Source organism: Lacerta agilis, chromosome 8 (genome assembly GCF_009819535.1).
Source record: "Lacerta agilis isolate rLacAgi1 chromosome 8, rLacAgi1.pri, whole genome shotgun sequence".
NCBI lineage: Eukaryota > Metazoa > Chordata > Lepidosauria > Squamata > Lacertidae > Lacerta > Lacerta agilis.
In genome coordinates, this window is record NC_046319.1 from 69,627,495 (window position 1) to 69,650,493 (window position 22,999).

The 22,999-nt window shown below is 44.8% G+C and overlaps 1 protein-coding gene across 2 annotated transcripts; it reads left to right on the forward strand.

The window, feature by feature from the left end:
* Positions 1–984: 984 nt before the first annotated feature.
* GAPDHS (glyceraldehyde-3-phosphate dehydrogenase, spermatogenic) lies at positions 985–17,168 on the forward strand. 2 transcript variants are annotated; one of them, XM_033158172.1, is made up of 12 exons: positions 1,001–1,108; positions 6,362–6,467; positions 9,041–9,220; positions 11,059–11,155; positions 11,655–11,761; positions 12,974–13,064; positions 13,300–13,418; positions 13,885–13,966; positions 14,587–14,738; positions 15,339–15,501; positions 15,988–16,085; positions 16,745–17,168. In XM_033158172.1, the coding sequence occupies exons 2-12, from the start codon at positions 6,403–6,405 to the stop codon at positions 16,818–16,820; spliced, it is 1,230 nt and encodes a 409-aa protein (XP_033014063.1). In that variant the 5' UTR covers positions 1,001–1,108; positions 6,362–6,402; the 3' UTR covers positions 16,821–17,168. The 2 variants fall into 2 exon arrangements, with proteins under 2 accessions (XP_033014064.1, XP_033014063.1); XM_033158173.1 differs by lacking the exon at positions 6,362–6,467 and having other exon boundaries at positions 985–1,108.
* Positions 17,169–22,999: the final 5,831 nt, after the last annotated feature.

Genomic DNA, 22,999 nt, shown 5'->3' on the forward strand with positions numbered 1-22,999 from the left:
CACTTCAAAATGCATCAGTGCAATAATTATCACCACCTGTGCTTTCTGCATTGCCTTTCCTTCTGACCTCATTGTCTGCACACACAGGAGCATCTGTGTACAGGCCAACACTTTAACACAGGCCATAGGCCACAAAAGCCCATGCCATAATAATTTGCAATCAAGCCACATATAACTGCTGCTAAATCATCTTCCTTTGAGGATTCGGCAAGCAAATATTTCAAACGGCTATTACTGTGATGCTCCTGACTTTTTAACATTCTCAGAAACTTCTGCCCTAAGGTACGTTTTGAAAGAAGACATGAACACAATGCTTCCAGATGCCAGCCAGTTCCACCCCACCCTTTCCTACATCTTTCATTGACCACACCCTTTGATTTTCTTATCCCTCTCCAAAAAGTTTGGAACTGTATAGGAACTGTTTTTAGACGTTTTAATTCCTTTATCACTTGCGTGTTTGTAGCCCCGCGCTCCTGTGGCTGGAAAGGCGGGGTTATAAATTTAATAATGTGCAATATATTCGTTGCTAAGCCTTCAAGGTGCCCCCATATCTCTCTTCCACGCGACAGAGCACACCTGCTGCATTCCTACAGGTAAAGGGTAGCTTTTCTTTTCTTTTTAAAAAGGAAACCCGTCACGTGTGAAGGCGCCTCAACCATGCGCAAGGCGAGGAGACCACAGAAAACAAAGAATGCCCAGCGGCCCTGGTTTCCTTCCTTCCCTCCCTGGTCTTTTTCGCTCACCTGGGCAGCAGGTGCAACCAAAAAAAAAGACCCGAGCCGCGAAATATGCCCAAGAGGGCAGAACTACGCATGCGGGAAGGAGAAAAGCGCGCGCCGCTGCCGTTGTGCGCGGATGGGGTCGGGTACCAATGGGCTTCGAGCGAGAGGGCGCACGAGCGCACGCGCCGCCTCTGGCTGACTTTAACTAAGTAGACCAAGCGCAGGCGCGCGTGCGCGCAGGTGCCGCAAGAGCGCGTTCGGGGAGGGAAAGGAGGAGGCGGGGGCGGGAGCTTAGGCGTTGCCTGGCAGCGGAGGGTATATAAGCTGCAGCCCGGCCGTTGCTTTTGCTTGTTCGACGCCATCTGGTCTGTCGCTTGGATAGACTTGTGAGTGGGGCGAGGTGGGGCGGGGGGGTGTGTTGCGGCTGGAGAGGGAGCTTTAGGGTGGGCCACCTGGGGGGTGGTCTGGATTTTCCAGTCGACCACGGTGGGGTGGGGTAGAGTGGGGATGCTGGGAGGGGGAAGGGACGCCCTATAGAGAATGCTAGCTGGGTGGGTGGGGGCTGCAAGGCAGGGCGAATGGGGATTATTGCTTAATTTAAAAATCGATGCTCTTGACATTTATTTGCCTGTTAATGCATTTACATCCTCTGTATTCAGTGCTTTTAAATTGGTTGTTGCCTTCTGAAGACTTTTATTCTTTCTTTACTTACCTGTGTGTGGGTTTTTTGCACTCCTATTTCTTTCTCAAGGTGCACATGGTTCTGCTTCGGCACCTCACAAACAACCCTGTGAGGTAGGTTGCTGGGGGGAAAGAGTCCCCCCCCCCCACCTAAAGTGAGTAGCTGAACCTCCATTAGGACACCTGCTCTCTTAGGTCCCTAATCTGGCACTCTAACCCCTGAAAACCACACTAGTGGGCTGAGGTATCGAAAAGGTGGCTTAGGGATCTTTCCAGTTAAGAAATAGACTGTGGCTGGGTAACTAAAATGGAGGTGGATGGAGAGAAGATGTCTGAGAGAACTGCGCTATGTTGGGGGTTGACCCCAGAAGATGTGTGTCTTCAGAGAAGGGGTGATGTTTTGGGGTGGGGTGGATTGTATGTGTGGTTATCTCGGGAAGTAGCCTTCAAGAGCTAGAGCATTAGGAGAGCTCAGAAGGATGAGTCAACCACCTAGCAACATGATGCTTCTTTCTGCAGTGCTATGAAACATATAGCAGGAGGCTGCTGCTGGTGGGGGGTGGGGGACAGGACAGGCCTGTAGACAGGACTCTTCCCTAAATGGCTTTAGGGCATAGATTGTGGAGGGTGCTGTTGTAGTGTACTGGTTTGGGGACTTGGAGGACAGGAGGTGTGGGGCAAGGGGAAGCTCAGCTAGCGTGCTGTAGCGGTGAGAGTGTTTCACTAAGACATGGCAGGAACCAGGTTCAAACCCGCGCTCAGTCCACTGTATTGGGTGCCCTTGGGTCAGTCACCACCTCTCAGTCTAAGCCTACCTCACAGGGTTGTTGTGTGGGTGAAATGGGGAAGGAGAACCATGCACACCACCTTGAGCTCCTTAGAAGAAACAATAGTATATAAACCTAATAAACACAAACACACCTACCTCACAAGGTTGTTTGGGGGCTTAAATTTGGGCAGGGTGGGAGGAGGAGGGGAGCTATGTGTGCCACTTCAATCTCCTTGGAGGAAAGGTTGGGATATAAAGGGGAATAAATTTCGGGGTTGCAGGTTTGCTTGATGCTCAAATGCAGCAGTTTGGAGAGAGAATTTTGCCCTTGATGGGTGCATGGCAAGGGTGCTGTAAGGAAGCTTTAGGGCTTGCTTTGAAAATATTTGCAGTGGCAAGAATGCTGGATACCAAGGAAGCTTCCCCCATAGTGAGGCGCCAGGAGGGAAGCTTCAGCTACTGCTAGAGAAGGCACTGAACAACTGAGAGTAGGAGATGATGATGCATTTTGTAGTGCTCTGCCTCTGTACCATGGATCTCTCTAGAAATGCAACTGCGTCAGAAAAACCACTGAAGAGTCAAGCCTGGACCATTCCATTTTGAGGACTGTTAGATGAGCAGTTCCTGCCTTTTTACTTCATCAATGGAAGAAGCATCTCCCTTACTGTGTTTTTTTAAAAACTGGAATTTAATGAAAATTCTGTCCCACCTACTCCCTTCTGTAGATATAAGACCAGGCTTCTATCTTTTTTAAAAAACTGCTCATTCCCTTTGAGGAATAATATCACACCATTTTTATTGTATGTACTGGTATTTTGCATAAATCAAAATATAAGAAGTTGTAGAGATTTGTTCTGCTGTATCAATTCCAGATGAGAGAAGGAACTGGCTGATGTTTATATACATTGCCTTTACCCTGGCTGGGTAGTTTTCAATACCTAGGGATTTTTGCAGAGGTGAGGAAGCAAAGACCCCTGTTACCTAGCGATCGAGTTGGTTTCTTCCAGATCAACTGCTAATTGTATGGATCCGTCCTGTTCATGTGACTGTCGCATCACATCGGTGAGATTAGGAAACAGTGATGTCTGCGTGCAGCCAAGCACGCTCCAGCGAGCAGCAGTTGAAAGATGGCCAGGATTCTCCCTCGGGGATTTCAGAAACTGAAAAGCTACTTCCTCACAAATAATGCTATGGTTAAAAGGGAAATTAATCTGACTCTTATTTTTGGTAGGAACTAGGCTGCAGAACCGTGTGCTCATTGGAAGAAAGAGATTCTGCAAATATGCTGCACCATTATAAATTGATCCAGTGCCCTGTTGGCAGAATATAAAGCATTTTTTTATTCTACACTTTTTATATGTTGATAGCCTGTTTAAAAAATCTACTTTCTTGCAACTGTAGCTCTAAATTTAACTGCACACAATGTCTACTTAAAACTGCAATCATAATGAAATACTGAGACATTGGAAATGAGGCCATGAATATGTTGCAAGCCTGCATTATTGACTACAGCAGGAAAATAGATGGACCTTCGGTAGAGGTGATCTACAGATCAAGTATATAGTCTTTCCGTGAAGGAGGTTGTAAGTCTCAATTGCTAATATGAGCAGACAGCTAACTGTTAACTTGCTCCAGGCTCCCCACAAACAATAAGGAGGGAAACATGCCTTAGACTAAGGGCTAAATAAAGCAAGACTTCCCGTCTCTTGTCACTGGAGGTCAAATGCAAACTGTTTGTTCCAGGAATGCAGGAGGGAGATAAGAGCCCATTTTCTAACTGAAAATCTGGATCCTGGTTGTTAGCATGGGTACACTGCAATGGGTGCCATAGGTTTATACTGAGAAATCTATAGCATGATTAGAACTGTGAAACTAGCTCTAGGTCTGACTAAGACCATTGGAATCTATGAGCTTTGGCACATCTAACTGCATAGGAGTAGGGTGTGGGCACTTCTCTGCTGCACCATTACAGTCTCAAGGTCATAGCGTCTGCAGCCAGGACGTGATGGTTGTAAAATGCTCAGGGGCTGTGAGTATGTGTCTGCTGACGCTGCTCTGGGCTGTGGTTGCTGCTTAATGTACTCTTGGATGGGTTTGGGACTCTGCTGTTCGCCACAGAGCGTCACTGCAGCAATTAGATTCCTGCAGTAGGATGGGGATGTCCTCACTTTTGTGACGGACTCTTGCTTCTGTCGTGATGTACTAGGTGCACGTATGGAAGGCCAAAATGGTAATGAAGCAATAGAAGAAACTTAATATATCTGATTGATACTCATTTTGTCAAACACCTGTGACTGTCTAAGTTCCAAGCTGTTGAATTCATGGAAGCTGCGTAAACCGGAAGATCCAAGAACACCAAATAACGGTGGCAAAATATTGATGCTTATGCCAATGTCGTTTTCACAGCAGTGCTGCAAAAGTGCTATTGCTATGTTCCCCTTTTTACCGTACACCATTGTGAAAATGCGTTGGCAAATCTGCAATGGGTTGCAAAATTCTGTAGGGCTGCCTGCCAAGGAATCGAAAAGTGTCTCTGTACCGAGCAATTTAGAAATAATACGCTTGAGAGGCTGCAGACCTGAGCTGTTCTGAAACAAAATGGCTCCTGTTCTTCCAGTTGCGGTTGCCAAGATATTTATTGTTTGGCATGCAACATTTTTAACAAACTCAGTGAAAATGCAGGATTTTAAAATAAAATATCAATTGACTAAGATCTTTGCTTCTTTCTTTCCTTGGTTTGATTCATTTTAATATCTCCTTGTATGGGAAGCACTTGGTTGGCAAAAGAGGTACCATTTCCAAGTATTGCTAGTGGAGCTGAAAGTCTGGCAAGCAGTGTTGCTAGAAAGAATTGATGGTGGCTGTAGCAGGGAAGGTTGGAAAACCCCCACTTTAACGTGTTACCGGCATCATCTGCATTTTTGAAAAGTCATCCAGTAACCATCTTTATACAAATGAGAGATAATATATGACTGAGGTGATCCTGCTCAAGGTCGAAGTGGTGAGATATACAAATGTGATACTGGTTTTGTGTTGCAAAGCCACTATAACTCAGTGGGAGAAAATAATACTGGAACCCCAGGATGGTAAGAGAATGTATTCTCTCATTTGCCTTTTTGTATTTTATGGTTATTTTCCTACATGCCGTTGGTAGACGCCTAGGTTAAAATGACCAAGGGAAGCAACTTGTTCTGCTTGCAACAAACCATATAATCATGGTTATATAAACCTGTAGCTTAGGCTCAATACAGATGGGGCCAACAGGATATAAAGCAAACTTGCAGAGTCATCCTGCTAAATGCAAACGAAGGGGCTCAGGAACACAAATGTAGATGGTCATGCTTATGTAACTGTCTTCAACTGTGAAGCTGTGCTCTCTTGATTCATATATAACCTTGGCTATCATATGCTTTCTGGTCTGGGCAGGAGCACTGTGCAAATAGCTGTCCTTGTTTGTCTAGCATTCTGCTATGCCCTCCAGGGCAAAATTTCTCCACTTATTCTTGGTTTATGCACAGGCTGCTGAAGCAAAAAAGAAGATTGAAAGCTGAAAAGACCTTGATAGGCAACTGATACAATCAACTCTGTGTCGTATGGCTATTGCCATTCTGGCATATAAGCAGTATATACATAAAATATATGTTGCATTGTTGAAGTTATAACAAAAAGCCATTTCACAATCTTCAGAATTATCAATGAGCTGCTGTAATAAGGCATTTTTCTGTTGCTACTCTTCATCTTCAGGGATGTGTTTGACAATGTTTTCCCAATATCTGCTCAGTAGGGTAGAACTGGACTGTGGTCCTTCTGAAGATGGCTCCAAAAATCTATTGTTTCAATCTGAATTCTGATAATCCCTCTAAATAACATTTATTATTATTATTTTGCTACCAGTGTAGGAACTTTCAGACTAACATTTCAGACTAACACTTCCAGGAAAGCAAGTTACTTGGAGAACATTTGAAGGTGCACTTCTAAAAATTGCCAGACATTCTTATCTCCCCACTACCTCCATGCTCTTTGTTCTTATAACCACTTTTGGGCCAGCAGTCCCTGATTCATATTAAAAACAGAGTTTTGAATGGGTGGTGAAAAAACAGAAATGCTGGGGAGCAAAGGAATCTTTGATAATAGCTGCAGCAAGTTTAGCCGAGCAGAAGTTAACCAGCCTCCTGAAATCCTCTTTCAGTATTTCTAGGTAGAGAAACGGTAGATAGGTCAGCCAGCAGAATGAATCGCAGTTGCTCACCGCCACCGGATTGTGGCGGCACATCAGTTAGTGTCAAAGTTTTCAGGTAAGCAAATTTATTGAAGGGGTTCTGATGAACTTTTAAATACCGGCAGCCTTCTCCGTGAGTTGGTAAAGCCAATGTAACTAGAGGTAAGATATACAGTGGTAAAAATAACAGTAACGCCTGCAGGTCCACAATATATGGTTTGAAAGTCACCCTGTTCTAAGTCTGTTAAACTTCATTTGTAAATGAAGTTCAACAATGGGTAAGGCAAACTCCAGAACCTCAATGAAACCCATTTAAGATAACATTTCTCCAAGTGAGATTCTCCCAAGCAGATGCAAGTTATTTAGGAACTTTCTTTAGCATGTAGTGTGTGCTTACTGAAATTTGGTTAAGCAAGCATGTTGTATCTGGATATGAAAAAAAATTATTCAATATTTTCACTGTTCTCCATATTGAAGGCTTGTTTACATGTTCAGAAGCACCCAAAGTTGTTGTTCGGGTTAGTGATCCTAGGCGACCAGCCCTCTTTAACGTAGCCAGGAATACTGGAATGTTTTGGAATTGCTCTCATGTATCCTGGCTTTTGCTACGGCAAGGATTCAGCTACTTTACATAGAAGCATAGCAAAATGAATCTCACTCCGGAGAAAACTGTGTTCTGGTTAACCTTGACTTGGAGGCTCCCTTCAGTCTTAAAATATTTGGCACCCCTCCAGGTTTTCAGTCCACAAGGCTATTTTGCCTTGTGATGGTATGTATTGTTACTTTCTGGGGTTCCCCACTTGGCTGTCCTGTGTAATGTGGTCTTACAGGAGCTGCATCATGACACAATTAGTGAAGCTGTTTGCCATTTCCAAGCCTTTGGGGCATGTAGCCTGGCAGAAGTAGCTTAGCAGGCAGCAATTTTAAGATCTTATTCCGGGATGCTTGGTTTAATCCAAGAACAAAACAAAGCTACTGGCAAATTAAGGAGTGGACAATCTTTCAGAGATATGTACAGTCATACATTGGATCTTTAACACCTTGCAACTCAAACATTTTGGCTCCCGAATGCCGCAAACCCGGAAGTGAGTGTTCCTGTTTGCAAACATTTTTTGGAAGCCGAACGTCTGACGTGACTTCTGCGGCTTCCGATTGAGTGCAGGAAGCTCCTGCAGCCAATCAGAAGCTGCACCTTGGTTGTCGAACATTTTCGTAAATCAAACAGACTTCCAGAACGGATTCTGTTCGACAACCAAGGTACGACTGTATACTAAATCGGAAGTTTACATTAATTTCGTTGTTCTTTCCCTGGAATGAGCAGACAAGCTTCCTAATTACACAGTAAATCCCATTTTGAAACTCAGGTTGCCTGGCCCAAAGCAAACCATGTAATATGCATTGCTCACCAGAAATAATTCCTGTAATGAGTGTGTTGTAGCTGTGCATTTTATCTGGAGTAGACCCATTGAAAGTAATAAACCCAGGTTACTTAAACTTAGTTTGATACAACACATTAGTTCTTATAGTCAAGTGAAGGGATTGGATCTGCAAAGTTAGGGTCTGAATAAATATAATGGAAATGGAGCTCATTTTTCCTGCGTGGTAAGCCAAGCTTTCTCCTATCTTTGTAATAAAGGAATACTAGTAGTGTGAATGCTGATTAGTCATCAGTCTTTCCCCTGTGCTTTAGACGGCTATCTTTTTAAAACATCATGTGTAGGGATTAAAATATATATATCAATATGAGCAGCTGCTAAGCTGACTCTGGAATTAATGGAAGTGAAGGGGTTTCATGATGTCACAGGAGCCATCACAGCATTGCTGTGTACAGCCAGCATCTGGTCCAAACTTGAAGCTCAAGTTCCTGAACTCAACCCTGGAGCAGAAATTAATAGAACAAAATGTTTGTGGCATACTCCTTTTGCCCCACGCCTTTCCCCTTGGAAAATCCAATCTTTAGTGGTGAATTGAAACAATCGGCAATTGGGGTTTCTGCAGATTGCCATTTGTTCCACTGTATTGCTAAACAGCGAATTTTCCGGGAGAAACTGGTGGGGCAAGACAAAACCACTCAGACCCATGTCTGGAAAGTGTGGGACAAGTGGAAGAGCACTCAGACCCCCAGGCACAGGACAAGCAGAGGTGTGCACAAGCCTAGAGTTTGTATGTAGACCAGTATCTGGAAATTCTCTTGAGCAAGTAGCGGGTCTCTTCCTCCTTTTGTTGCAACCATGTGCAATGGATTTGAGTCACATGTCACAGTGTAGATCATTGTAAATCAAGGTTGCTGGGAAGGAGACAGATACATAGGACAATATGAAGTCCATCCTTGTTAGAAAAGTCCTGAAGTTAAATCTTTGTGGGTTGTATAAATCATCTAACCGTTGAATAAAGAATGTTGCGGTGTGAGAGGGGAAACGGGAATAATGAATATCCTTGGGTTAACCCACATGGAAGTTTGATGGCCCCTTAAAGAATCTTGGAAATGGTAGTCTAGGGAGGGGGCTGATTATTACTGGCATCTCCTACTGTAGACTTCTAGTTCTGGGGAGTGAGAATGACTTAAACCAATTAAAATCTGTTGAGCCAATATGATCTTTAGTTGCCTCTGTCCAAGCCAGCATGCTTACTCCTTTCTGATGCTTCCAGGCTCGAAATAAGTGAAGGGTCTCCTCCAAAAATCTCTCCAGAGCCGACAGCTACCCCCGAGGCAGAACCACCTACCCCCGTGCCAGAACCAGGTACCCCCGAGCCAGAACCAGAAGCTCCGCCTCCTCCGCCTCCACCACCTCCGAAACGTATGGCTGAATTTCATGTTGGGATCAATGGGTAAGGATTTTTCAAAAGGAGTATTTGCTTGCTGGTTTTTTTTTGTTGTAACACAGTATAATACAGTGGGCAGCTAGCTCAGTGAAGAAACTGACAGGAGTTTCTTACCAGGGATTGTTAGGAAAGGGATTGAAGATAAAACTGCCAGCATCCTAGTGCTGTTACAATAATCTGTGATGGGGCTGCACTTGGAACACTGTACTGTGTAAAGTTCTGGTTGCTGTACCTCAAAAAGGATATTGGAGAGATGGAAAAGGGCCACCAAAATAATATAGGCTGGAACAACTCCTCTGTGAGGAAAAGTTACAAAATCTGGAGGGTTTTTTTCAGTTTAGAAAAAAGGCAAGTAAACAGAGGGACATGATGGAAATTATAAAATTATGCCTGGGTGTGGGGAAAGTGGATAGAGATAAGGTTTTTTTAACCGTCCCTCATAATAACCAAACCCAGGAACATTTAATGAGCCTGAATGTTCGATGATTCAGGACAGACCAAAGGAAGTTTTTCACACAGTACAATGTGTGCCAATGCATAGTTATAAATTATGAAGCTTTCTGCCACAAAAATGTAATAATGACCACCAATGGGGTTCAATGGGGGTTTAGACTTACTAATTCATGGGATAGAAAGCTATCGGTGGCTATTAGTCACAGTAGCAGTGCATTAGCTCCAATATTATTGGTGATAGGTCTCTGAATACCATTTTTAGGGAGTTGGAAGGATTGGATCATGATTTCCAAACTTTGTGCTTTCAAGGAATCTTTCTTCCTACACTAGTCTGCTTGAGGAGCTTCGTACATGTCCACCACAGAACCCTTGCATGTTGCAGAGGATTTTTGGGCCTGCTCTTGGACAAGTGTGATCAAACATCAGGCTTGTTGGACCCACGACAATGATGAGGTTCACTGTGCAGAATCATGTGCAAAATGGTGGCTTGAAAGCAGAGCCAGCTGCCTGTTGTGCCCCAGGAGCAATACTCTAGGATGACTAGCACATACAAGTACTAGTCTGTATTTGAGTTACTACAGATTAGGGTTTCCTAACAGCTTAATTTGTGTGGGTGTTCATTGTTGTGGTGAAACAACTGGGGCATCTGGAATTCTCACCAGTCCATTGTAAATCTTCCAGTAATCTGCTAATAGATTCAGATCTACCTTCTGATGACCCCTGTTTTAGGCAACATGCTTGACTCATGTTTCACAGGTCTTTTAAGCCTCACAGTCACTCGGAATGTATAGAGTATACATGCATGCTCCAACAGACCCAATGTTCTCCTGTGCTGAATCTTGCAGAGAAATAGAGCTATTGATGAGCAACATTTTTCAGCAGACTTGTCTACTTTTACCGATCATCGCCATTGGAGAGCTTTCTGATAAGGTTCCAAGCAACCCTCTAGATCACAGTTTCTAGATTGGTTAACCAAAAGGTGGCTTCTTGTGCAAGAAAGCAAAATGCAGAGCAGGAATATCTTGTCTCTGGATGCTCATTTCAGTGGTAGCCAACATGGTGCCCTCTTGTGGAGTACAACTCTCCTTAGCCGATTATTGCCAATAATCGGGGATGATGGGAGTTGCAAATCACAATATCAGGAAGGTACCAGGTTGGCTACTCCTAAGCACCCATGGGCTTCTAGCAAGGTTTTGAGCTTAGTTGCTCATGCTCTGCATCCTGATGTCAACTATGGGTCTCAGTGGGAAAAGGCTTTTTAATGTTGTGGAAGCTTTCATAGCTGCCTAGAAGAAGGCCTATTCTAGTAACATGTTCTGCTTGCTTTAGTTATATAGAAAGGGCTGGGGGGCATTTGTAACTCTAATGGATTGAGTTTTGTCCTTTTGCAGATTCGGGCGTATCGGGCGCTTGGTCCTCCGAGCCTGTGTGGAGAAGGGGGTCAAAGTTGTGGCTATCAATGATCCTTTCATTGACGTCAAATACATGGTAATGGCTTAATGGTGTTCGACTCAACTCCAAACATACAGTGGCCCTTAGTCTGTTTCCTTGGTAGACTGAAAAGGAAGGTTTTAGGGAGTGGTGGTGGTGGTGGTGGTGGTGAATGGTCAAGATTATGCTGGTTGGTCCTTGGCATCCTGGCACCATCTCCAAGTGAAATGTACACAGACGCATTTATACCCCATTTGCATGTTAGTTTACATAAGTAAATCCTAGTGCAAATAGAGGTGAAGTGTGTGAAACTGCAATCAGAAAATTGGAAATGTACAGATTTCTGCACTTACTGTATGTAAGGCCCTGTACAAGCATGATATTAACATATGGATACCATAAGGGGTATTGGGTTGGGGTGATCTGTACCATCCTCATGCATTCTGCATAAGCTTTTATTTCTAGCCAAAAAAGCAAAAGTAAGTACCGGTAAATAAACTCAGTGCCCTCTGTTTGGCACAATATGGTTGCAGTTAACACTTCTCTTCCTCCTTAGGTCTACATGTTCAAGTATGATTCTACACATGGGCGCTTCAAGGGAGAAGTGAAGGCTGAGGACGGCAAACTAGTAGTGAATGGCTCAAAAATCTCTGTATACCAGAGGTAAGTGGGGATAAAAGTCAGGGTCTTGACTAGAGGCGTACCCACTCTTGGCAATAATCTGCAGCAGGCTTCTGAGATTTTTGTCTGAGGTTTGTGTAACTGATGAGTGGCCCAAAAACATGTGACTGGTCCAAAGACATGTGACAGATGCATTTTAAAGGATTTTGCATATACCTGTGCACCATCCCTATCCCCCACAGAAGACTATATCTCTTTCTCACGGGCACATTGATAAAAGGCTTATCGTCCTGCAGCAGGCCGTGATAGAGTTGGCTGCAGAGAGCCAGTGTGCTGTAACAGATGGACTGGAGAAAACCACATTTAAATCAACCTTGTGGCTACATGACACTGGACTAGTCACTATTTTTGAGACTTAACCCACCTCACGGGGTTCTTAGCAGAACTTGGGGGTTGGAAACCACATACAGTGCCCTGACCTCTTTGGAGAAGGCCAGGATAGAATGTTACGAATATCCTGTTTTGCTTCCCACCTCCCTCAGGTCCTCCTAGGTACATAGATGTGAACCAGTCTGAGACTGACTTTGCCATTAGCCCGTTGATTGTACCAGGGGTTGTAAAAAGCAATACTCTACCATTTAGTCCTCACTGGAATATTTATTTATTTATTTATTTTATAAGGAATTTATTAAATTTTACCAATAAAACACACAATACAAAATACAACAAAACAACAACAAAAAACTACAAAAATACAAAAATCTGACTATCCTTATCTTATTTATAACATTATATTGGGACTTCCTCACATCCTCTCTTCTGCGTTCATTTCTAATCTTCTTTAGTAACTTTGTAACATTGTAAAATCCTCATTCTCATCTAATCTTAATCTTTATAACCAATTATCATAACTCTAATCTTAATCCTAATAAAAATAAGCATAACATATTTCTAACTACTTCTTATACTCACTGGAATATTTAAAAGCATCAGTTCATTACACTTTACAGTTATATATGGACTCTAAAAGCATTTCGTCAGTGCAGAAAGTATCAGTTTATTCATACCTCAGTTTTACTAAGCTCTTGATGAATAGTTTTAAAGATGGTTAATCAGCAGCCCAGTCCCACAAGTACATGATTGCTAACCTACCTGTGTCCTCTGGCAGCTAATACTTTTGTGAGATATTTCTTTGCACCTCTACATACTAAAACAGCTGCTGACAAAAAGGCCTTACAATCTTGTATTTTGCAGCATGAAACCAAATGAAATCCCATGGGGCGAGGCAGGAGCTTTGTATGTAGTAGAATCCACTGGAGTCTTCCTCTCGGTCGAGAAAGCTTCGGTAAGTACCTGTGTAGCTTGCTTGGAAAAGGGAAGCAATTCTTGGGCCTTTCCATGATGCTATGCTGGACTCACTCCATGGATACTTGGTTTCTAAATGCACAGGGCAGATCTCTGTGCTGGAGCATGCTCCCCTTTGTGTGCTGTATTTCTATCCTACTTACAATGCTTTCTGCATGGCCTGAGTTTGATCTTCATTGACTGACCAAAAAAAAAAACCCTGCCACCTTCCACAGGCTCATCTCACTGGTGGAGCCAAGCGAGTAGTGGTGAGTGCACCGTCTCCTGATGCACCAATGTTTGTTATGGGAGTCAACCATGAGAAGTACGATCCCTCCAGCATGAAGGTTGTGAGGTAAGGCTCCTCTCCACCCTAGCGTTTCATCTTCTGAGAAGTAGTTTGCTGCATGGCCACTCTGGGGATGGGTCTCTGTGGATGCTTTCCATCGAAAGAACAATCATGTAGGCAAGGGGCTCAGGTATAGCTGAGCTTGTGTTGCAAAGCCAGGTGCTAATGGGGGAGGTATAGTAATTCATAGCATATCCCCTGATGGTTGCTGGAGCTTCTAGCCTACCTGGAAAGCTGATGATTTACACAAACTTGTTCAAGATACCCAGATTAAGAGAAAAGCCTGGAAAATAGGACACTACAATCAAAGCTTGGGGCATGAACTTTACCTAGCTTTGGAGACAACCCACAGGTCTTTGCTTGCAATGCAGGCTCCTGGGTGTGTTACACACAAAAAGGTTGTGCTTTTTCCTTTTGCATGCATGATTGGCTGGTTGTCAAGTCGGCTTAATGTGTCCCCCTTGCTTTTCAGCAATGCTTCCTGCACCACCAACTGCCTGGCACCTTTAGCCAAGGTCATTAACGACAACTTTGGCATTTTGGAGGGCCTTATGGTAAGAGCAACACAGGATTGCCTTTGAGAATGGAACTTGCATTCAAGAGCAGGACTTCGGACAAAACCTTTTATCACCCTGGTGTCTTCCTATAGATAGTGTGGTCTAGAAGAAACTGAACTTCCTATGCAGTGCACAACTCCTGTAGCTTTCAGTTACTGACTATAAAAAAACTTTTATCTAATCTGGTGGCTGTTTGAGGATTCAAAACAATATTCTAACTCCTTAGAGGCCAGGCTTCCAGATAAAATGATTGGGAAGTTGAATCCTGTCTGCAACTGTTGTGTGATCATGTATTGATTCTTTGTGGCTAATAGAAGTGTTGACTCTCTCGTGAATCACTTTTGCTTTCACCAACTGCCTGCTGATAGGCAAAAGGGGCATTTTCACTACTTGAGCGTGCAGCTTAGTTTTTAGGTCTCTGAATCCTGTCACCAGTCAAGATTAGAGTTGCTCTCCCATAAAGTTAACAAATGTGCATCTCGTGTGAGTCAATTCCATGTTTTTACATGTAAAGCAAAAGTTTAGGTTTCCAAGAAAACCTCAGATATTGCTTGTTAGACCAGAATCTACTCTAAAATATCTTGCATGTCTCCTTAACTGGCTTCTTCTGTTTGCAGACCACAGTTCATGCTTATACTGCCACTCAGAAGACTGTGGATGGTCCCTCATCCAAGGCTTGGCGTGATGGCAGGGGTGCCCACCAAAATATCATTCCAGCTTCTACTGGTGCTGCAAAAGCTGTGGGCAAGGTCATTCCAGAGCTTAATGGGTATGGAATATATCTTATTCTCAGAGGCCTCTGTAGAAACTAGTTCCTGTGTCTTTGTAGTTATTGCAGCTGCTCGTTGACTACAAAACAGGTTAAGCAGTGTTGGCAAGTTATGTTAATTTTGTGCATGCAGAAGAGAAAAACATGAAACATGACATTGCCCAGCATTATTTTCTTAGGTTAGTTGCTTGAGATCTCTCAACATTTCTTTCCCATACCTTCTGCCCTGGCTTTCTGATGAGAGCCCAAACACTTGGCCCATACATTAGATTGCCATGAAATGGATTAGCAGTCTTTAGCAGAACAATTATGGCACTTTTTTCATGACTTACAATAATAATAATTTTTAATTATTATTTATACCCTGCCCATCTGGCTGGCGTTTTTCCAGCCACTCTGGGCAGCTCCCAACAGAATACTGTATTAAAAACACGATAAAAGATCAAACATTAAAAACTTCCCTAAACAGGGCTGCTGTCAGATGTCTTCTAAAAGTCAGATAGTTGTTTATTTCCTTAACATAATTTTGGCTCCTATTTAGTAGTAATCCTCCAGGATACCCCCCCCCCCCGGTTAATGACTAACACCCTCTTTTAACAGGAAGCTCACTGGCATGGCGTTCCGTGTGCCAGTATGTGATGTCTCAGTTGTTGACCTGACCTGCCGCCTTTCCAAGCCAGCCACCTATGCTCAGATCAAAGAAGCTGTCAAGAAGGCAACTAAAGGGCCAATGGAAGGAATCCTGGGGTATACAGAAGATGAGGTGAGTATGGATAGTTTCCTCAGCCGAACAAGCTGTGGAGGGAGAGAAATCCCAAGGCACACCAGTGAGCCACTTATAGGCAATACAGTTCATCAGAACAATAATAATAATGCCTGCTTTGAGCTACGCTGCTGGGGGATGCAGTCATAGTCTACTTTCTAAAAGTTTGTTTTTAGCAAAAAGCTGTTTTATTCTACATTAGGTGTGGCATTTAAAGTGTATTTTTGACTGTGGAATCCAACATCCAAACTTTTAATCGCTTAGCCCACTACCATTCATTCACTAGTATAATAAAATGTGGAGTTCTCTGTTCAAAGTATAAGTAAAGCATGACCCGAGGGATTAGGCAAACAGTCTTTACCTGCTGGAGCATCTTACCAACATATCACAATGCTGGAATCCCAGGGTACCATGTTGACATCTGTGATGAACCAGTTTTTTTTGTTCTCTTTTGTATATAATTTAATTCTCACACTTCTTTTGCAGGTTGTTTCTACTGATTTCATTGGTGATAATCGTTCCTCTATCTTTGATGCTGGAGCAGGGATCTCCCTCAATGATAACTTTGTGAAGCTCATCTCCTGGTAAGAATGAGCAGGTGTTTTTCCACACTGGAGCATAGTTGGTGTGTCGCCTGATAATCCCTTCTCAGAAGGAGAATTTGCCACCCTGACTTGGCCTTGCTCAGGTAGCAATGCTGCTTCCTTTGAAAGCTAGCAAGGAACACCCAATTTTGACCAAGCAGGGATGACTTGAAGAAATTGGAACATTTTGGTTTTGTCATCTGCTGTGAACAACTTACCAACTAGGCTCAATATTTGTATAACCAGAGTTATATTGTGTCTACATGAGAGAGAGAATATGTCATAGGCATTAGGGCTGGTTTTCAACATCGGAATATACTGATATACCACAGTATCTGAAATAAGGATAGAGCTATGTAGAGGCATTGGCTGACTTCAGGGTTTTGCCCACAATGTGATTTTTGCAAAACAAACCCACCCACCCACATCTCATGATTTGTGATATATTACCAGATCAAAAACTATGAAACCGATATCACAATACGGACTTCAAACCGGTTTGGGACACTATATTGCCCAGCCCTAGTAAGTGTTTCTATAATTGAAAACTGGGGTACTCTTGGCTCACTGTCACAGGCACCTGGAAACTGTGGATTTGTGTGATTGAGTCATTTGGGCTATGAGCATTACTTAGATGCAGTTTTCTTTTCGTTCCGTAGGTATGATAACGAATATGGCTACAGCTGCCGTGTAGTAGATCTCCTGAAGCACATGTACAGCAAGGAGCACGAATGAGCACTGCCCACACTCTGCATTCCAGGCTATCCGACAGAGTGGCCTCTCACCCCTTTAGTCAATAGGTTTGATCTCCTGGCCAGTTCTTCGCTTCGACCACAGAACCCTGAACACTGCACCTTTTGTCACTGTAATGCTTTGTGTGTATGTGTGTACATGTGAGTGTGAATCCTGCTTTCCACAGCAGCTTGTATGAGCTTTAAAAACATAGTGAAGACAAATGCACCGAATTCCCCCTGGAGAAAAGAGTCTAGCTTTTGGGGTTACACATTGGTTTGTGTGGCTGTAGTGTCCTTGAGATCTCGTAAGCATTTAAATAAAACCACTGAAGTTATGTGAACGTGGAAATGTTTTCATGGGGTTTTATTTTAGCTCCCTGTGGGTCTGTTGAATTGCGCATTTTGACCACACCTGTGTATCAACCGGACATCTTTTGAGCATTCCTAAATCTCTCTATCAAAGGAGCATTCTAATTAAAATGCTCATTTTTGTGAAGATCAGAATCCTGGTTTGCCATTAATCTGGAGCTATGTGCAGGACTTGTGTAAAACAATGTCTCCTCAGCTATAGTTGGCTGAGGAACTTAAGAAGACAGGAAGCTGCCTTTTTACTGAGCTTTTAAATTAGTCCCTCTAGCTTAAGCATGGGCAGACTTAAAGCTTGTGGGATCTACTTGGTCCACCAGTCAGAGCCAAGTGCAAAATAGTGGCTGGATGGTTGGAGGACAGCCCAAGTGCAAATGGTGGTGGTGGAACCAGTGACTGCTGGAAAGAGCTGTGAGATGAAATAAATAAACACACACACCCATCCATCCATCTGAGTTGCTACCAACTGGGAGGAAAAAATGTTTCTATTACTGTGGTTGAACAGGAGCTGATGTGCAAATCATCCAGCAATCTTTTAAGCAGGGCCAGGTTTACCTGCTGTCTGCCTCTGCTGTGGCCTGCTGCATTCTGTTTAGTGGCAGTGGCTCTCTGGTGATGCTGCAAACTGATGGTGGGACCTTTCTGCATGCAAGCACAAGCTCTACCACTGAACTTTTTAACCTTTTTCACTACCACCATGAGAATGTAAAAAGTCCTGCTGTTCAGAGTATCTGCCTGGTAGAAAGTCGATACTTCCCTCAAGAAGGCTGTCAAACTCCTAACTTAGGCTTTTCTATAAACCTCTGTAGCCATAACTTACGATCTTTTCTTAGCATAAGAATCAAGCCTTTCAGAATGCTGTAACACTTTTGATGGTTCATACCATTTCACAATACATTCATCAATCCTTATAACCCCATAATGTAGATATTGCAGGAGAGCAGCTAAGACCAAAAGAGCGCACCCAGGCTAGCCCTAGTGAGGTGGAATTTGAACCTAGCTCATAGCCTCACCAGATTTCAAAGTATACCAAGTTTATTTGAAAGGCTGCATGGCTTATGGAGGTAATCACTCCCTGGCTGTACGTAAGATGGATTCCATTCTTCCATATTGTAAAAACTGCTGCCATTGTTTCTGCGGGGGGGGGGGGAGTCTTTGAGTTGTCTTCCCCCAACAGAGCCAAGTTGGATTCACAATATAACATGGCAGCAGCCAGTGGCGTCGCTAGCCTCTGCGCTGCTGGGGGCGGCGGCAGCGCAGAGGCACCCCCCTGGGGGAGGGGCACGACGCACGCGTCGTGACGTCATCATGACGTCACGACGCGCGTGTATGCAGAAAGGGGGGATTTCCCCCTTTCCGAGGCTTTTTTTCGGCGGGGGGTGGTGACCAGCGAGGAGGGGGTGACAAGCGTGCCCCCCCTCGCTGGTCGGGCCCCCCCCCCGCCGAAAAAAAGCGGGCGGAAAGCCTGGAAAAGAAGCAGAGCGGCGCTTAAACGCGCCTGCTCTGCTTCCTTTCCAGGCTTTCCCCGCCCCCCCCCCCGCGGTTTTTTCCGGCGGGGGGTGGTGACCAGCGATGAGGGGGTGACAAGCGTGACACCCCCCCCCCGCTGGTCGACCCCCCCCGCCGAAAAAAAGCAGCGGCAGCACCCCATCCGTGTGCTGCTGCTCCCGGGGTGACGGAGGGCGCAGCGGCGCGTGGGAGTGGCGGGAGGGGTCGCCCCCACCCGCCGCTGCTCACCCTGTCACTGGGGGCGTACCGCCCCCACCGCCCCTCCCCAGCGACGCCCCTGGCAGCAGCAAAAAAAGGGAAGAGTGACCAGGGACAGTTGCCACTTCAAACAGCTTGCTCAGGGACAATTTCAGCATGTCCTGGGCGCATAGATTGCCTGCAACAGATGTCATGAGATTTGGGTGCTTCTGACCAGGCAACAGATGCATGAACACCCACAGGATGCAGAGCTGTGGAACAGGAATAGCCAGCAACATGATCCTCCAGTTGTTGGACACCATCCAGAGGGCACACTGACCAGCCACAAAGTAGGGGAGCAGGTAAGTGCAGAGCTGACCTTCCATCCACATGCCCTGCTTATAATCTTCCAAAGGCAGCCAGCTGGTCACTGTTGTATCCAGTGCTGCGTTTCACTGTAGCAAAAAGCGCTTCCTCTTGCGCAAGGGAGTACCCTGACCCTCTGCTAATCCACATTGCCCATTGTAGCCTTCTGAAAAGTTCCTCATGAGGATTGGGATCTTGTGTTAGTGGGAACAACCCTTGGATTCCACCCAGTGTTGAGAGCAGAGCAAGCAGGCAGAGCAAGCCTCTCTCCTCCCAAGTTTCTTACATTGCCCGTGAGGCTCTCCCCAGGCCCCACCCCTCACTGGTTCTACTTTGCATTTTCCAAGAGTTTTTGCCTTGCTGAGATGAGTTACTGAGCTGTGGCGAAGCTTCTTGCCTGCCTGGATGGAGAGTTAGGGATGTGCATGTGAGCTAGTGAGGGGTGTGGCCTGGCTTTTGCAGAACTGTAATGTAGCCTGTGGTACAAAGGGAAAAGTCTTGTATGTGACCCTTGGAAGGTTTCCCACAAAGGAATGCTGAAAAAGATACCTGACACCTGGACTAGAGGAACACTTTCAAATGCGTTGAGCAGCTGCCTTCAGGTGTTTTCCGCATGGCAGGCAAAGACTCATGCTGCACTTATTGTGTATATGAATGGACATCTAGTTCTGCAGTTTTGTAACCTTTTAATGGTTGCTAACTGTCTATGCAGGCATTGGCGTCCTAAACAACCTTGTCAGTGGTTTCAGATGAAGTTGTCCTGCCCGCTGCACGTCAGTTTTCTGAACAGAGCTATCCAGTGTCTGCGGAGAGCTTGCTTCCAAATGCAAAGTCATGTCAATGACAGAGGCTCTCAGTTCTTGGCTTGGCAAGGAGCACATTCCCAAGTCAAATGCCTCAACGCAGCCCATTGTTACAGCTCTGGCAAATATTTCCTGCCTCCAGCATGGGATGGAATTCTCTGAAAACTGTAGCCTTATAAAAAAAAAATTTGCGCTGCTTGCACAATCTAATGCGAAAGCGAGAGTTTTCTCTTGTGCATCTTGTGTGAACTCGCTTGCATTTAAGTTTCAGCATCCAAACCAAAATAGGTGGGAAGGGTAAGAAGGATAAGATCACACCGGAAGATTTTGCATGGATGGCCCTCCATATGTTGTTGGACTACAGCACCTATAATCCCTGACCAAAGGTCATGCTGTCTGGGGCTGTTGGCAGCTGGAGTCCAACATCATCAGCAAGGCCACAAGTTCCCTATCCCTGCAGTACAAATAAAGACTAGAATGGAATAAAGTGATAAGAGAGAGAAGCATTTAAGAGCTTAGGACATGAAAACCATGGCCTCCCCTTGATGTATGTCAGGCATGTCCAAAGTCTGTTTCAGGGGCCTAATTTGGCCTGCCGGTAGGTTTAATCTGGCCCCTGTGGCACTTGATCAAATCTGGCTCTCTGAAAAAACGTTTGGGCACCCCCTGTCATCAGCATCTCTCATTCTCAGGTGATGCTTCCTCCCAAAGCTGACGGGAGATGTTGCCCTCCAGATATTTTGCACTACAACAGTAATAGATATCTGCCTTCCAGCCTGAGGGCCTCATACTCTTCTCAGCAACCTTCTGAGGGCCACAAACTACGGGTGAGTGGAGCCAGAGGCAGCAATGGGCAGAGCAGCAGCTGTTAATTTCACTTTGTACGGTGGGCTTGTTTCTACATGCACACACACTACCCTCCACCCAGGGAAGCAAGAAGCATTGCCAGAATTCAAGGACACCTTCCAGCTAGGCAAAAACACTTCGGTCCGGCCGTAAAGCAGGTCCCATGAGGGCAAAGTCCCTGGGCTGGAGCTCCCCCACAGGTTGTGGGAGGCTGATAACAGACAACACTAAGGCAGGTGGACCAGCAGTCTGACTTAAATGTAAGGTCACTGCCTATGTACCTATCCAGATGGGAGACAAAATCTGTCCTCCTCTCTTTGGCTTTTAATAGTATTTGTCTGTTTGTATGATATCTGATCCCCCTCCTACCCAGCTTGGGAAGCATACCTGTTGTATGATTTCTAGTTGCTGCCTTGTTTTGACTATTTTGTCTGCTGCTTGTTTGCTTTTATTATTTTCATTTTTTGTGATTTTGTTGGGTACCTTTCAGCTTACACAAAGGATAACTAGCTGTGAACCAAGTAGGACAGTTCCGTTTCCCATTGATATTCTTCAAGTAGGGAGTCAAAGATTTGCCACAACCCAAGGAATACACTTTTATATCCGGGTCCAGTGGCTTCTAGTTTTCACTTTGGTTGGAGGGGCTAACCTGTATGCTGTGTCGATCGACCGGGGGCAGAAGATGGTGCTTGTACCATCTTGTTCCGATCTTATCCTGCTCGAGTGCTTCTCATTAGGCTTCACGATTCATTTGAACTTGTGGTGTGGAATGCTCTCAGATCTGATGCTCCCTTTCGAGTTGTTTGCTCTGCTCAGTCAATTGTGACTGAAAACTGCTGTGACAGATCAAAGGCAGAATTATATATGGCTTCCTTGTTGTGATTGAGGGAATTGCTGGAGGATGAAGCCAGAGACCTGTCCAGAATGCCTGCAAAGCCGGGTCTCTCCAACTGCACAATTTCTTGCATGCATTTCATGCAAATGTGTTTGGATTAAGCCATAGGCAACTAACGTCCTTGCAGGGAACATGCTTCCCTCTTTCCTTTTCCAGAGAAACCCACAGACCTGTTGCAACTCTTCCTCCTCGCCATAATGCAAGATCTCTTAATGTACAGGTGAATGCCTGTGTTTTCATGTGATTCATTATTGAATTTGCAGAACAAATGCAAAACAGCAGGTTGGAAGAAATCCCAGTACTGTATCTTTCCCCCGACAGGGTTTGTGGTCTTCCAGGCTCCTGAGCTCTGGGTGAAAACTAGCGATCAAGGTTGAAATCCCTGTCCAGGTGCCCTTTTTGCAGTTGGAAAATATGGGCTCCTCAGTATGATTTAGTATACAGTCTAATATTTGTGATGGAATCATATCGCCCAAATGTGGATGCCGAAACTCTTCATCCATAGTGCCACCTGGAGGCATCTCCTCTCATTGCACCCAAGCCAACCCTTTCTGTTCTGTTCAAGGTCATCCTGTATCATTGGGTGCTGCTGCCTAGGAGTGGGAGGAAGAGGGCGGTGCCTGATCCACTTATGAGAGATCACGTCAGCAGGGGGATGATGAGGTCCTTTAGCAGAGAGATAAAATCACTAAAGTGGAGCAGCTGACTTAGGAGCTGAACGTGCTCCTGATCCATGATCACAAAAGCAAATCTCTTGCTACATCCCCATTGACCAAAACTGCCTCCAGTTGGGCTCATGGAACAGATTAGAGGATTAACAACCTAATTAAACTGTATTCTCCTACCCTGTTGGTAACGAAAGGCCTGTTGTGCTTGAGATCACATACCTGCCAACATTTCACAAATGATAAGGGGGAGATGCTTGCATGCCCTTAAATCTTGTCCTCCTCCAAGCATGTCATACTGCTACCACTATCACAAACTGGTGAAGCCTGTAAATTTCCTCTGCACTAATTTTAGGAGCGAAGAAGGCCCCAGGTTCAATCCCCGGCATCGCCAGGTGGGACTGGGAAAAGACATCATCTTTGAAATCCTGGAGATCTGCTGCCAGTCAGCATAACTGCTGCTGAGCTGGATAGAGCAATGGGCTAACTCTGTCTAAAGAAGTGTCCTACGTTTCTAACTTCCAGATGCTGTTGGAGCCTGACTCCTATCTGC